The sequence below is a fragment of the Pogona vitticeps genome, chromosome 3, assembly GCF_051106095.1.
Source record: "Pogona vitticeps strain Pit_001003342236 chromosome 3, PviZW2.1, whole genome shotgun sequence".
Taxonomy (NCBI): domain Eukaryota; kingdom Metazoa; phylum Chordata; class Lepidosauria; order Squamata; family Agamidae; genus Pogona; species Pogona vitticeps.
In genome coordinates, this window is record NC_135785.1 from 6,937,622 (window position 1) to 6,952,629 (window position 15,008).

General features: G+C 46.4%; 1 protein-coding gene across 2 annotated transcripts in view; it reads left to right on the forward strand.

Annotated features, from left to right (window-relative positions):
* VWA5B2 (von Willebrand factor A domain containing 5B2) overlaps positions 1 to 15,008 on the forward strand; it is a 63,099-nt gene that overhangs the window by 42,419 nt on the left and 5,672 nt on the right. For both annotated transcript variants that reach the window (XM_078389754.1, XM_078389755.1), the window contains exons 12-20: positions 1,736 to 1,921; positions 2,552 to 2,750; positions 3,586 to 3,881; positions 7,198 to 7,423; positions 8,087 to 8,446; positions 10,048 to 10,185; positions 12,148 to 12,258; positions 13,246 to 13,317; positions 14,188 to 14,260. In XM_078389754.1, the coding sequence (XP_078245880.1) occupies positions 1,736 to 1,921; positions 2,552 to 2,750; positions 3,586 to 3,881; positions 7,198 to 7,423; positions 8,087 to 8,446; positions 10,048 to 10,185; positions 12,148 to 12,258; positions 13,246 to 13,317; positions 14,188 to 14,260 (1,661 nt within the window). The remainder of the gene's footprint in view (positions 1 to 1,735; positions 1,922 to 2,551; positions 2,751 to 3,585; positions 3,882 to 7,197; positions 7,424 to 8,086; positions 8,447 to 10,047; positions 10,186 to 12,147; positions 12,259 to 13,245; positions 13,318 to 14,187; positions 14,261 to 15,008) is intronic.

A 15,008-nucleotide genomic window follows, 5' to 3' on the forward strand; every position in this document is an offset into this window, starting at 1 on the left:
CTCACTAGACGCTGATAATCCACTGAAATCGCTGGTTAGCGAAATCATTGTCTAGCGAAAAGCATTTCCCCATTGGAATGCATTGAAACCTGTTTAATGTGTTCCAATGGGGAAGAATCGTCGTCTAGTAAAGATTGGCCATAGGAAAATCTGCTTTGCGAACCACCTATCAGTTGTTTAAATCACTGTCTTGCGAAGCTTAGGTCCCGAAAACACCTGTTTGTGAGCACGGAGGGAGCTGTCAAAATCGTTGTCTAGCAAAAATCGGTTTGCAAAGCAGGGACCAAACATTGTCCAGCGAAATTCCCCCATAGGGATCACTGTTTTGCGAGTCGCTGTAGCGATCGCAAAAAGCTAATGTCCAGCGAAAAAACTGTCATGCGGGGTAACTGTCTAGTGAGGCATCACTGTAGTTAACGCCACATGAGCATGAAACATTGGCTGCACACAAGCATGCCTCAGCCTTAAGGATCCAGACTGCTGAGCGATGTTGTCTTGCATTTGCTATGTGCTCAAATCTGCACAGGGAAAATCATAGCAGTCCAGAGTCACCCTTTCAGCACATCTCTCCTCAGTTGTTTGTGACCAGACGCATAACCTCCCCTGAGAGAACAGGGTGTCTGTTGCATAGCCTGGCAAAGTCCCCAGGGGTTTCTGGGAGTTGCAGTCCAAATGAATTAACTTCTCCAACTTGCATTCTATTCCTGGCATACCCAGTTGCTGTCACTGTTTGAGCCCTTTTCCTCCAGGACTGTACCCACTCTAGCAGCTGGGTCAACCCACCAGTATACATGTTACCCAGAAAGCCAGTTGTTGCATGATACAATAACAGTCCACCCATCTCCCGAGAGCTCTTAATCCCAGAACGGCCACACAGAAGCTGAGTGTTCCCAGTCCTATTGGTAAAGGCAACAATGCATAAGTATTTCTAAGCAAGATTTGCAAAAATGGTACTGCAACGTATCCATGCCTGCCAAGAGAAACTTGCCAGTTCCTGTAGTCCTTATTTTTCTTCCAGGATACTAAATCTCTAAGGGGCTTAAGCAAACCCATTCTCCATTCTCTGCCACCTAGTTTTCCACTTCCCCACCACCCCACCTGTATCCCCTTCAACATTCTGTAGCTCTTGAAAGCAATGGAATATTTGCACTCCATTTTTTATTACCGCGAAAGATGTATTATAAAAATATAGACCAAATAGCTGCGTGATGTTTTTGATCAGTAGTGCATGAAGTTCTCAGTTTGCTGCTGTAAATAATGCTTTGGCTTGAAGCCAGTGGCTACTCCCAAATGGGGTAGATCCAGGTTGAATCAATGGGATTTACGTAAGCATTGACTCACCATTTGGCACCTGATTCGAGAGGTCCACTCAAGCTGGGACTGTCTGTTAGATTTCGGCCTTTTGAGTTTTACCAAATGAGAATTCAGACTATGGCCAGAATTCTGCTGGAGAATTTTACCAGTGAATGGGTAAATTGCCTGAATCACAGTAGTTAAATGCCGCTAATTGACAGATTGCTGTTTACATTCTTTGTCAGTCATTTAATGTGACATGCAGTTAGGAAGGCCAAGGGCAACTCTTTAATTAGCAGCAGTTTGCTGCCATGATTTATGCAAGTACATGAATGCCAACGTAAATCTTTTGGCCATCATCCCTAAATAAAGTATGTGTTTGTGCAGAATCAGCAGTGCATCATTAGAAAGAAGTGATGCGTGTCTCCCATTTCTCCCCCAGCTAATAAAGTCTTTGAAGAAAGCGCTTGAGCCAGCTGTGAGTGACATCACGATAGACTGGTACGTGCCCGACACCATGGAGGCCCTGCTGTCACCCAACGAGATTGCAGCCCTGTATCCTGGAGACCGGCTCATCAGCTACTGCACCCTTTACCACATAGCCAGCTTCCGGGACAAGAAGGCAACAGTTAAGCACCCACTCCCTTAAACATCAAGGCATTCTCCGTGATGGGAATCGCAAACCATTTTCACTTAGTAGAGACAGTAGGACAGCTGTCTGCAAGTGGGAAATGGAGCAATCTTGTGTTCTGCAATTTGAGAGAGTAGGATGCAAGCGAACAGATTTAAATTATGAGAAAGGAGATGGTGCCTAAACATTAGGAAGAACATCTTGATTGGAAAAGTTGTTTTGGCACTTGAATGGACTATCTGAGAAGGGGGTGGGTGATATCTCCCGCCTTGTAGGTTCTGAAATAAAGGTTAGATGGGCAACTGTTGGAGATGCTTTAGCTAAGCAATTTGTGCTTTGGCAGGGGGTTAGACTCAATAGGACCCCCCTCCAGTTCTATAATTCCAATAGCTGGCTTTGTTGGCCACTTTCATTTGTTTGCTGGGTTGGTTTGGGTGGGTGGGGGAAATGTCTTTGTGCCGGCGATCTATTTCCTGGAAACAAATAGATTTCATGTTTTTCCCTTCCTTGGTAGACAAGTTTCATTTTTGCCTTGGTTTTTGTTTTTGATTTTAATGATCCTTGTCCTCATTATTTCTACGGTGATGCTCGTGGTGCATTGACCTTACGGTGGTCCCGTTCTCTCAGGGCAGAGAGCAGATGAGCCGCAGTCTCTCGAGAGGCTCAGCGGGCTCGGTGTTCCCATCCCACGAGGAAGCGGTGGGACAGGATGGAGCGCATCCGCACGCCGCTGGGGAGAGTAAAGATATCACCAAAGCCCTTCATGAAATTTCCTGCGAGATATCCCTGGAGTTCTCAGCTGGAGCCACGGAAGAGTCTGTGAAGAGTATGTAGATCTACTGGGAAGGGGGCTTGGATGAGATGAGCTTTACCCAGCCTGGTGAACCCCAGGCTACGCTGAACTCCATCCTCCATTAGCCACGCTGGCTAGAAATGACAGGGTTTGTTCATCTGGTGCTTCTTGTTGAGGAAGGCTGAGAAACTTACTTAGAGGAGATCAGCTGTCTTGAACTGTTGGAGAATCTGGATATACAGTGGTGCCTCGCAAGACGAGTGCTTCGTATAACGATGAAATTGCATAACGACGAAGTTTTTGCGATCGCAAAAGCGATTGCAAAACGATGTTTCCTATGGGGTTTTTTCACTTTGCGATGATCAGTTCCCTGCTTCGCTAACCAATTGTCGCAAAACGAAGATTTTCGCACAGCTGATCAGCGGTTTCAAAATGGCCGCTGGGTTAAAAAAAATGGCCGCCCGCTGTTTTCTGGGACGGGCAGCGAAAATGGCCGCGCTATGGAGGATCTTCGCAGGACGGTGAGTTTCAAGCCCATAGGAACGTATTAATCGAGTTTTAATGCATTTCTATGGGCTTTTTAAAATCACTACGATGTTTTCGTTCTACAGCGATTTCGCTGGAATGAATTAACATCGTAATGCGAGGCACCACTGTACAGATTTCTTTCCAGAGGCATTGAACAGCTTAACATTGCCCTTTTAAATACAAAGATTAATTCAGCTTTGCAGAGGAGTGGGGGCTCTTGCCATGGGTTTCCAAGTAGGAGGTCCAAGGTTGACCTTGGTATTTCCAGTTCAAGGGCAGGTGGTGGCTATCTCACTAAGCTTTCCCAAGGGAGTCAACCAGAAACCTTTTTCTCTGACAGGTGGAGATCCTGTGTCAGGAGGCGACATCTGGAAGCGGATTTTCCAGCCTTCCTATATCCAGGAGCAATATGTGCTCACCCACTGTTCGGTCAGCACTGACCAGAGCCAGGGATTACTGTCCCACAGCTCCACCAGCAGTGAGTCCACCGGATCGAGAGATGTCCCTCCAGAGGGAGGCTCCTTCGCTCACACTCTCGACAGCAACTCCCAGCAAGGCCAGAAAAGCGTCTCCCTGTGCAGCGCCTCCACCAAGTCTGCGCCAGTTCCCCAGACTCCCACCGGTGCAGGTACCATGGTGAGTGCTTGTGCCCAAGGGGCACCCTGCATCTCATGCCCCTGCCGCGCTTTTCAGGGCGGGCCTTGGCACTTGCTTAAACCAGTGGGACAGAGTCTTGCCCAAGAAGAGTAGCCGGAGATTTCTCATTGTCCATCTTTGCAGGTGGAGACATCGGGAAGGACGTTGACCTAGATCAAAAGCTCTAAACCAGTGGATCCCAACTTTGAGCCTCCTATGTTCTTGGACTACAAGTCCCAGAATCCTGGTGGCACTGCTAGAGAAGGCTTCTGGGATTTCTAGTCCAAGACCATCAGGGGACCCAAGGTTGGGAACCACTGCTCTAAATTAGAGTGGTGCCTCGCTTAACGATTGCCTCGTTAAACGATGAAACCGCTATACAATTACTGTTTTGCAATTGCTTTTGCGATCACAAAATGATGTTTTAATAGGCAAAATTCGCTTCCTGATGATTGGTTCCCTGCTTCAGGAACCGATTCTTCGCATTACGACATTTTTAAAACAGCTGATTGGTGGCTTCAAAATGGCTACCTGCTGTGTAAAATGGCTCCCTGCTGTATTTTTGGACAGATTCCTCACTATACAGGTACCAAAAATGGCCGCCCCTATGGAAGATCTTCAATGGATGGTGAATTTTTCAGCCCATTGGAATGCATTGAACAGGTTTTCAGTGCGTTTCAATGGGATTTTTTATTTCGCTTAACGAGGATTTTGCTCTACAGCGATTTTGCTGGAACAGAATATCCTTGTTAAGCGAGGCACCACTGTATAGGGCTGTTCCGGATAAGGCTTTGCTCATGCAGATGCCCTGCCTCATTCATGAAACGGAGGAAAGGGTGAGGGGTCCGGATGCAAAGCAGGCCGTTTTTATACAAGCAGTGCTTCCTCCACTTAAAAACAAACAGATAAGCTTGTTTTTTTACAGTCATCTGTCTACCTGTCGTGTTTTAAGGCAAACACTAGCTTTCCCCCCTGTCGGTGAAATTCAGTACATAGGGGTAACTTGTGAAAAGCTGGCCAAATGGCGAGAGGGCTCAAACTAGATAAAATGCTCAGCATGTATTTTGAATGAGTGTTCCTTCAAGTGGTGAAAGGTGTCTGATTATTAGAGCACATGCTTTTCCTCTTCTCTGTATCTTGCCTTCAGCTGCGCTTTGTATCTGATTGGTCACTGGAAGGTAAACAAGAGCTTACTTTATAAGCCTGATGGCAGAGGCATGCATCTCTGAAAGAGTGATGTGGCTAGAAGGACAGCACGTTCATCACTGAGAAAGCACACCCCCCTTAATATCAGCTTGAGCTTCTGTCGCCATGCAGAGGGTCACTTACAGTGGGTTGCAAGCCTTAGCATCTTTGCGCTAAGTTTTGGGACAGGGAGAGAAGAGAATGTACAGAAGAGGCTCGTGCATTTGACAGGTGTAAATGGAAGTGTAAAAATGGTTTTTACACTTATTCAGAACAGTCACCTTGTATCACTAAGGAGGTCTGAGAGTGGGCGCCAGCCGGGCACATGCAGCGCTTTGGTGCCTGCCCCTCGGGCTTAGAACCCTCCTTCTGCTGGAGGAAGGAAATAAATGGCTGCTGTACTTTACCATAATATTTCATTTTAGTGGGAGGTTTGTGAGCCAGAGGAAGGCTGAGAATGAAGATCAGAACAGGCCAAAACTTCAGTCCATCTTCACCCCCAGCCTGAGCAAAACCAGATGCTAGCCATACACTTTTAAGGAGAAAGGCAGGGTAAAAATATTTCAGATAAATCAGTCAAGAGAAGAGCTGCTTTCTTAAGTTGACTTCCATCCACACAATTCTAAAGAAGGAATTTTTTTGAGCGTTGAGAGTTATCTGTGTGTCAGTTTCATATCATTTTCATGCCAGAACTGGGCTTGTGGAAGTCAAACATGACTTAGGATCAGCAGGACACAAGGGCAGCCTTTATATCCAGAGAACAGAAAGTGAGCCATTCTAAAATGACCTCAATCTGAGTACCCTCCCCAAAAAATGACATGAAGCAAAGGAAAGAGAAGGGCGCCTGATATGGTGTTATTTCTTTGCTGGGTGGAATTTTGGATTGTTACCGTTTACAGACAGAAGACTTGGAAGCAACGAGTTGCCTGAAATGAGCAATGTAACGAAGGGTTCTGCTTATATACTGCGCCGTAGAGCGTAAAACACTCTCTGGGTAGTTTGCAAGTTAACGATGCAAGCTATATATTGCCCCTACCACCCAGCAAGCTGGGTACCCATTTTACCGACCTTGGAAGGATGGAAGACTGAGTGAACCTTGAGCCGGCTACCCGGGATTGAACCCAAGTTGTCGTGAGCAGAGTTTTTGCTGCAATACTGCAATTGAACCAAGTTTACCAAATGTTATGCCATTCTCTTATCAGTTCTGAAATGGCAAGGGAAACAGTCTTTGATTTTGCTGTATGCATTTTCCTTACAGATATTTCCAATGCTTGGTATTATAATTGATTACCAGAAGGAACCAGAGAGAATTTCTCTGTCTTTTTTTCTGGCTAACTAGTAACTTTAACAACATTAACCCAAAGAATCAGTTCCTGGATAGAGTAACAGTAACAATAGCAATCATGGCAAGCAAGCAGCATTGGAGAACTTGAAAGTTAACACAAACTCTTCTTAAACTATAACGTTCGGTATTTATTGAATTGAGGAGGATATATTTTCAAGTATTTTTATAGGGAGGTTTTTAATGTTATTTGTTTCACTGTTCTTAATCCTGTATCTTATTTTATTTTTAATTTGTGTTTATTATATGGGGTGGGGTGGGGGCCCCACGAAGGCGATGTAAAAATGAAAAATTAAAACAAATACATTAGCCTTCCAAACCTTAGGTGAGGTTTAAAATGGCAGCTGGATTCCCAGTGAGACTATAAAACTCGTCCTGAACAATTTAAGCCTCCTCTGAGGAAAAAAATGCTCAGAATTTATATCCAGGGTGTCCCAACCATCTCTGACTGTGCTTGGTGTAATTTTGAATCTGAATTTTTGTTTCTCTCTCTCTCTCTCTCTCTCTCTCTCTCTCTCTCTCTCTCTCTCTCTCTCTCACTCACACACACACACACACACACACACACACACACACACACACACACACACACACACACACACACACACACACACACACACACACACACACACACACACACACACACACACACCTTAAACAATTTTCAGGTGGAAAATATGGCAAATGCCGGAACTGCATGGGTGTATGTGTGTTTTGCTTGCTTCCAGTGATATGAAGGGCAGCCTTTTGGTGTTCTCCTAGAGAGCTGACCCTCTTCCCTCTCTTAAGGTGGCCACAGCCCTGAGCTCTGAGGAGCTGGTGCGGAAAAAGAAGGCCCTGGCTCGCGCGGCGCTGTCAGGGCGCAGCTTCTCCTCTCCGCACGGAGAGCTGGATGCCCATCGCCTCCGCCGAGCCCTGGAGAAAGTCTCCAAGAAGCGGAACCAGTCGGTGGAAGGCAAGCTGGACGGTTTCCAGGCAGAATTCCCGAAGATGGCCAAGACCAGGGCTGATTCCAGTGAGTGACGGGGGGGGGGGGGGGAGAAGGTGGCTGAGGGTGGCTCACTGTGGGACCGGAAGGGGCAAGGAGGAGACCAGGGATGGCTGAAATGGGCCCGTGCGAGGCAGGCAGAGGCACCTTCCGCAGCGATGGGAGGACAGCATTCTGGCAGAGGCTGCTCCACCCACCCACCTTGGGGTTTGTGCCCACTGGGACCTTCATCGGAGGCTATTTGGAGGGGAGTTCACAGCAGAGAGTGGCGAGTCAGCCCTGCAATCCGGGGACAGTGCTTTGCAGGATCAGAGCCAGCAAGCAGCAGACTCATCCTGGGCCAAGCAGACGGTGCTCCTTGCTCTGCTCTCCTGTTATGAAAGATGAGCTGCGGTTTCTGGTAGCCAAGGGAGCGGCTACCGTTCCTCCTTACCGGCCAACGGGTCTCCACGGTCTTGTGGCCTCTCTAAGACTAAAATATATGATACCACGAGCTTTCGTGGTTTCACAGCCCGCTTCCTCAGATGCATGGGCTTCAGGGTCTCACGAATCTGCCAGCCTTAAAAGTGCCAAATGATGGCACGGCCCCTTGTTCTGGAGATGTTTGTCTGAACCCAGGCGGGGAGATGGTCCGATGACCGACCCTCATTGGCTTCCAGCAACCCTCTCTCCTGCCTTACTCTCTTCTAGGCAGTTTGCTGTCGCCCGTGCACCTGGATTGGGACACCCTTTTGGAACCCCCGTATCTTTTCAGCCCATCACCAGCGCCAGCGGCAGCACCTGAGTCCGGAGCTGGTGAAGGCAACGGCAGCCCCTGGCCGCTTCTCCAGTGTCAGGTGATCATCCATGCCCTCAGCGCAGGGAAGCCCGTCTCCTGGGAGGTGACCACCGCCCTCGATTCCCTGCTCCTCCCCGAAGACAGCCAAGCCAAGGGGGAGCCTTTCCAACGGCAATCTCAGGCTTGGGACAAGCTGCTCCATCGTTTGACTGCTGGTTCCGTCATCCGGGATAACGAGAACGTGGCCCAACGAGAAGCTGAGCTGGAACATGGTGAGCTGGCCTGCGCTTCCCTCGAGAGTCCTGCCCTTTAATCTCTGCATGGCCTTTGTTGTTGTTTAGTTGTTAAGTCGTGTCCGACTCTTCGTGACTCCCATGGACCAGAGCATGCCAGGCCCTCCTGTCTTCCACTGCCTCCCGGAGTTGTGTCAAATTCATGTCGGTCGCTTTGATGACACTATCCATCCATCTCATCCTCTGTCCTCTCCTTCTCCTCCTGCCTCCACACTTTCCCAACATCAGGGTCTTTTCCAGGGAGAAGGCCTTAGCCAGGAACTAATCTTACAATAGGACTACTTGGGGGGGGGGGAGGAGGAAGAGCCCAAGGATGGTGATCTAACCGTCCTCCCAGCCATTGAACTGCGCAGGTTGCAAGCCGGTTGTCCACAACAGCGAGGCTGTGTGTCCAACTCTCTTGCTTCTAGTTTCGCACCTCAAAGAGCCTATCAGTGGTATGTTAAGTGCCTGAACATAAACCTGCATCCTACAGTTTCTAGTCTCTCGGGTACCCGCAGAGAAAATATCCGGGTTCTATCCCAAAAAATAGCTGACTTGCACAAACTGGAATGAATCATGCAGACTTAATTTGGCTTTGGGGATGTTGAAGATCATCTCCCTAGAAATTAAGTTATTTAAATTAAAAATTAAAATTAAAATTATTTAAATTTGAAATTAAAATTATTTAAATTAAAAATTAAATTAAAAAAATTAATTAAAATTTAAATTAAATGTTTTAAAATTTAAATTAATTAAAATTAAATTAAAAAATTAAATTAAAACACATGCACACATTAAAGGATGCTGTTTTTCCTTTTTCATTAGTTGCCTACGCTTCATAACAAAATCCATCTTTCTTCCGAACTTGAGCTAGTGTCAACACAAGGCCTAGATGGTTGTCCATTGTGTACTTTTACAGATGATGTCACCCTGGTCTTGGAAACCATGTCACAGGCTTCTTTTGTATTTATAAGCTCAAGTCAAGGTGCTGGTGGTTCTTTCCTAGACAATCCTAAAGGGGGGCGCACTGAGAGTAAATGCCTTGCTTTGCATATGCACGCCATGTAGGTTTAGTTCCCTGTCTCTCCGGATCAGATTAGGAAAGGAACCAGCCATCCCTTTGCCAGTCAACATTGCCGGGGCTGGGCTCTGTGGACCAAGGACCTGATCCGTTTTAAGGCATTTTCCTATGTTTTTGGCCAAGAGACAGCCTCCTTTGTCATGAACCTGCCCGGAGATTCTGTACATCATGGAAGGCTCTGTTACTGGTCTCCTTCCTCTGGAGGTGAGGTTGGCCTTGGTACCAAGACCGGATTCTCCTGTGTAGCAAGTTTTCCTCCCTCCATTATTGGTCTTTAAGCAGTTGGGGTAAAAGATGCACAATACTTCTCTCCAGTGATTTGCTACTCTGAGATTCTGGAGAGTTCCCCTTTCCCTGCAACATATGTTCTTCCCGGGATGTTTGTACATTTTTGTGTATTTTTGGGTTTGAGGAACAATCGCCTTGAATATTCACTGAATGGAGAGCAGATTCAAAAAAAATACATGAAATGAACACTCTAAATAAACACCATGCTTGTGATCGCCTCCCTGCCCAGGTTTCTCGCGAAGATTCCGCCTTAAAGCGATGCAGTCCAGCAAGGCTTTTAACACACCCTCCATTTATACCTCCGTGGTGCCCGTGCATTCATCTACACAGGAGACTTTGCCGTCAGCCCTTGAAGTTCGCAGCACTGGTAGGACAGTCTACAATCCTCTGTTTATTTTTTGATGAGACGTTCTCCCACGGCAGCTAGGAAGTGGGTGGCCATCCACCGGTATATACAGTGGTGCCCCGCTTGACGGCGATAATGTGTTCCAGCAAAATCGCTGTACAGCGAAATCGTTGTCAAGCAAAAAAAAACAACCAACCAACCAACCAAACAAACAAACAAACAAACAAACAAACCATTTAAATGCATTGAAAACCAGTCAATGTGTTCCAATGGGGGAAATACCTGATAGTGCAGCGAAGATCCTCCATAGGGCGGCCATTTTCTGCTCCCTGTCTTGCGAAATGAGGTCAGCAAAACAGCGGGGAGCCATTTTGAGAGCCGCCAATCAGCTGTTTAAAAATCATCATGAAGCGAAAAATCAGTTCCCAAAGCAGGAAACCAATCGTCATAAAGCAAACCGCCCCCCATTTGAATCATCATTTTGCAATCGCTATAGCAATCGCAAAAGCATCATCGTCAAGCGATTTTGTCATCTACCAGGGTAATCGTCATGCGGGGCACCACTGTAAATCCCTCCTTCTCTCATTCACACACAAATTGCTAAATCATTTTTCTCGCCCTGCGCAAAGGTGAAGAATTTGATTCCATTCTTAACATGTTGTTGTTTGGTTGTTAAATCGTGTCCGACTCTTCGTGACCCCATGGACCAGAGTACGCCAGGCCCTCCTGTCTTCCACTGCCTCCTGGAGTTGGGTCAGATTCATGTTGGTTGCTTCGATGACACTGTCCAACCATCTCGTCCTCTGTCATCCCCTCCTTAACATATGAGAGGGAGAATGAGAAGGGATTTTGTGTGCAAATGAAGAAAGAGGACACAAAAAGATGCTTTAATGCAAATAACGCTTTGATGCAGATAAAGCAGCTTATGTAGAATGATAAGGGCAGCTTCTTTGTTGCATTGACTTCTAAGGATTAGAAACACTAGGGGGAGTTGTTTATATCTTGCCTTGTGTGCACCCTATTATTTCTCAAAGAGAAAGGGTACTAGCTTTGCAGAGAGAAAATTTGTGCAAATTATGGAGATCCTGACGATTAAAAACAGCGCACCTTGTCTCAATCTCATCTGGAGGAAAGAAATCAAATTTTTAGTCTGATGTCTTGTCTGCTCAAGGAAGGGTGCAGCTACAGAGTCGTGTTATCCTGGGCTGTGTTGGGTGAAATAGAGTTGTTTTGAGGAGTGGTGTGCCATCTAGCATGGTCCTTGCATCCACACACAAGCACTGGGTGGTTTTGGGATGAGAAAGCACACCACACCTCAAAGGCACTCTGTTTAGGCCACTTGTCCTTCTCAGGCTCTATGCTCTCCAGCATCCTTCTCTCTCTCTCTCTCTGTAGAGAGCAAAGGAAAGCTGGGGTGAGGGGTGGGGAACATTTATTGGTAAGTGCCATAGCACTTCATTGGCATACCACTCAAGTGACATAGCGCTGAATGGTTGTGGGAAACACCTACCAAAGCTGCTTGGGTTCCACACCAGCAGTCACATATGCTGGAAGGTAAACTAAAACGGAGCGATCCTACCCACACTAAATAAAACCAGGAGCCCCTGACAGTAATCCAGAAAGGTACAGATAGCCACGTAAAAGGGTTGGGCTGGTCTGCAATGTTCGGGACGTGATTTAGCCCATGTCCTCTACATCCCTAGCTATCTCTTCCTCCAAAATTTCTGAGAGTTCAAAACCGATTGTACGATAAAGAGGTGTGTATATATATTAGAGGAGAGGGTCCTAAGAAACAACTGGCTGGGGAGATAAATTTAAACCTTCCTTGTCTGCATGCAGGAGGCCTGATCTCGGGGCTCCCATACTTCCAAGGGTTGGTTGGTTTTAACCTTTGTGTTTAACATAAGAGAGAGTTTAAACTTCAGTGTGCTTCCACATGGAGAAATCAAGAAGGTTCTGCTGTTGAAACGTGCTTAATTCTAGGAGGCAACCAACAAGGGTCCCGCTCGCTCAGCCGGCGTCCGCGCAGTTACTCAGCAGGTCTGGGAAAGAGGCAGGACTCGGAGGACATGGACGAAGCTCCCGTTTCTGCTGGTAAACACTTCTCTTACTATATCTGATCAGAGCGTTTTACCTCTACTGCCTTTGCCAAAGGAGTGGCTTTCGGTTCAGAACAGACGATGGTTCACCTACTCTCATCACTTCGTCCAGCGAGGAGGAATCCTCATACAGAGCAACTTTGGTCTCCTTGGGCCAGGGCAAAATTGGAGATAACTGGCATTCCAGTCCTTTTCTATCTTTCTTTAATGCTTGTTTCACTTAAAAATACAAAAGTCGAAACAGTGAAAGCAAACAGGATGCCTGGATCAGATCCCCAGAGAGCCTCCCCGGTTAGCTTCTCCAGCTAAACCCGTGAGGTTCTCCACCTTCTTCACTCTTCAGGCTGTAAGCTGACTGGTTTTGTCACTAGCCCGTGTGTGCAATGCACACACACACACACACACACACACACACACACACACACACACACACACACGAACCATTTTTTCCCCTTTTTTTGAACTACACCTTATGGAATTTCCCAGATTGTTCCTCCTGAAGCCATGGTAATCTTGTTAAAAAAATCATTTCTATTTTGGCCCCGTATTCCTGCAGCATAAAAATAGCTCTACTTCCCAGCTCTACTTCTTTGTGGCATGCTGGCTACTCTGTGAAAGAACAAGTAATGTTTAGAAGTGTGTTCTATAGAACGATGCCAGCCTTTTGCCATGTCTCTTCTCTGCAACCATCCAACACTGGATGTTGCTGGTTTTTGTCCATTCAATACTTTCAGTGGCTTCTGATCCTTTGAAGAAGTACTTTTTGCACAGTTCTTAATCAGCATCAGCCACTCCCTGCCATGCCTCATTGAATCTCCTTTGGTGTGACTCCTTTTTGCATCATCCAGTTTTAGCTTCTGGTTCGTACTAGACTCTGCTGCTTCAGGAGCTTGACTTAACTCTGCACCATTTCTTGGCAACATGCAGCATCATCATCTGAATGTCAATTAATTTAATATCTGCATTCATCTTTGCTTCCTAGAACGAGAAGAGGTTCTTCCTTCTCCTGTTAGTCTCTCTTCTGCTACCCAAGAAAAGCAAAACGGTTCTAATGGTAAGATGTACCATAATGATGTTTGGAAGATGTTGCATAGGGAGGAGGAACCTCAGGCTTGTGGGCCAGATGTGGTCTAAAGGGATCCCGTTTTCTGTCTGCAAGCTTCTTCAGCTATTATTTCTGATCAGTGATCAGAAACAGAGCGTATGTAAAGGTTGAAAAGCTTTTGCGACCTTCTGCTTCCCAGGAACAGTAGCTCTTGTGTTGGGGCTTACTTAGCAATATGTGGGAGCTACGTTTTAGACACGGGTAAATGTCCAAATAAGCAAGAATTGTATTTGGCCCCATCTGGTTGACTTTCACCTTCCTTTGTGCCATTAGCCCAGAAAATGTATTTGTGAAGGCTTTCACTATCCAACAAACACCAACAGAGCATGGACAGAGTTCCTACTCCAGTCCTCTGAAGATGCCGGCCACAGAGACTGGCGAAATGTCAGGAAGAACAACCTTCAGAACACGGCCAAAGAGCCCGAAAAACCCACAACGTCCAGCAAATGATTAATACGTAGGAGCCACAACTCTGGCCAAACCAGAATTTGGCCCCGAGGTTGAAAAAAGGTTTGGATGCTTGATTAGGAAAAGCATCTGGACATGTTTGACCAAGATGGGATTAGACCCTCTGCTTTAAACAGTTAAAAACACAGCACTTTGTGTACCTTATTTTGATTTTGCCAGATGTGGCAAGAAAAGAAAGAGTTGTGTGATGCAACAGACTTATCTGAACCCTCCACTTAGCAGGTCTTTGTCAATAAAGCTGCCACAACAGCATGTCCTCTAGAAAAACAGCTGTACAACCTTGGACTTTGTCCACTTTTCCCCACCTCTGAACTCCTCTCTCTCTTTCTTTTCCTCTCTCTTGCTGTCTAGGTGTCCACGACTCCAGTCCTTCTCCTGTTTCTGTGGGCTCTCAGAGGTCAATAGAGAACTTCTTAGGCTCCAGGTGACTTCCAGAATCCATATCTCTTAGGGTAAAGGTAAAAGGTTCCCCTTGTCATTTAGCCCGGTCGTGTCCGACTCTGGGGCGTGGTGCTCATCCCCATTTCCAAGCCGTAGAACCAGCATTTGTACGAAGACTGTTTCCATGGTCACGTGGCCAGCGCGACTAGACACGGAACGCTGTGACCTTCCCACCGAGGTGGTACCTATTTATCGACTCACATTTTTACATGCTTTCGAATGGCTAGGTTGGCAGGAGCTGGGACAAGCGACGGGAGCTAACTCTGTCGCGTGGATTCAATCTTACGACAGCTGATCTTCCGACCCTGCAGCACAGAGTGCTTCTGCAATTTAACCCGCAGCACCACCACTATCCCTAATATCTCTTGTCAGGAGGAAAGATTGGAATAGAGACCTTTTGCAGAAATGTCTTAAGTCAGTGATGCTGGAAGCCATTAAAATTGAACTAAGCCACGTCACACCTTCAGGGTTTATAAGCTAACTAAGCATCACGAAAAAGCATCATTCCTTTTTATGAATTAATTCTTTTGTTGCTTAGTCCCTGTAATATTGACAATATATAAGGTGTAACATGAAATTCAAAAACTGACTTGCCAATGGGTTTAACCAAAGTCTTCCAAGAGATGGACAGGGCATAGTACATGGCAATGGAGGGGACTTAACACAGAAATAAAGCCAGCAAAAGGTACAGGAGAAGAAAATGATTTGTTTTGGGAAGGAATCCAATACAG